This window comes from Sinocyclocheilus grahami, unplaced genomic scaffold (assembly GCF_001515645.1).
Source record: "Sinocyclocheilus grahami isolate Dianchi unplaced genomic scaffold, SAMN03320097.WGS_v1.1 scaffold634.1, whole genome shotgun sequence".
Taxonomy (NCBI): domain Eukaryota; kingdom Metazoa; phylum Chordata; class Actinopteri; order Cypriniformes; family Cyprinidae; genus Sinocyclocheilus; species Sinocyclocheilus grahami.
Genome location: NW_015505813.1, coordinates 347,460 through 348,312, shown reverse-complemented (window position 1 = coordinate 348,312; position 853 = coordinate 347,460). Strand labels below are relative to the sequence as shown.

General features: G+C 35.1%; 1 protein-coding gene across 1 annotated transcript in view; it reads right to left on the bottom strand.

Annotated features, from left to right (window-relative positions):
* The window catches only part of LOC107558177 (GPI-anchor transamidase-like), a 40,574-nt gene extending 39,946 nt beyond the window's left edge, over positions 1–628 (bottom strand). Inside the window, exon 1 of the mRNA XM_016241798.1 lies at positions 623–628. Within this exon, the coding sequence (XP_016097284.1) occupies positions 623–628 (6 nt within the window). The remainder of the gene's footprint in view (positions 1–622) is intronic.
* Between the last annotated feature and the right edge of the window lie 225 nt (positions 629–853).

Sequence of the window (853 nt, the reverse complement as noted above, 5' to 3'; positions counted from 1 at the left end):
GTTATGCAAATCTTCCCAGATAGTGACGTAGGTATGTGGGGGCGTGTTAGAACGAGCCATTTTAGGTAGGTGTGGCTGACTCTTAACTTTTATAAAGAATATCTCTTTGGATTTGAGACTTTAGTCTTTGCAACTTTACAGATCTTCTTTATGCACCAAGAGCTTGTAACACTCAAAAGAGAAAGGAAAAATTGAAATCGCATCATATGACCCCTTTAAGTGATTATAAAGGAAGGGCTATTTGCCTAGGCTAAATATAATCCGTTCAGATTTTGAATAAAAGTTTTGTTTTCTCGTGCTCCTACGGCCAGCAACGTTTCGGGAGTGACATATAAATCCCTCATGCTTCATAAAAATGCAGGATTCATTTTCGAATGGGAGAAAAAATATAATTTATCAAAATAGATGTTCATTAAGCACTGTAAATGCAGACTAATAGAACATTTTGAATTTTCATGTCAATATATTTTTTAAATGCGGTTGCAATCATTTATAAAAGTAACGACTAGTAAATCTTGCAAATCTCTCACTGTACATTGCTATTCTTGTTGTAAAAAAAAAGTTAATAGTTTTGCAGCTCTGCAACAGTTATTTTACATAGTTTTATGACAAAAACAGGTACCACCATGACGTTCACGACAATGGGAATTATCAGTCCAAGTTGAACTCAAAAGGTGGCAGCCCTTGCAATGTATGTAACATACAAGATATTGTATGCTTGCTCTCAGTTATTACAAAAGCTTCACAAATGTGCCAGTAAGATGACAATTTTGTGCTTTTTTGTCATCTGAACAGAAAACTGTGAGACGAGATAATGAGTAGGCCTACTGATTAAACAAAGCCAAATGCCCAA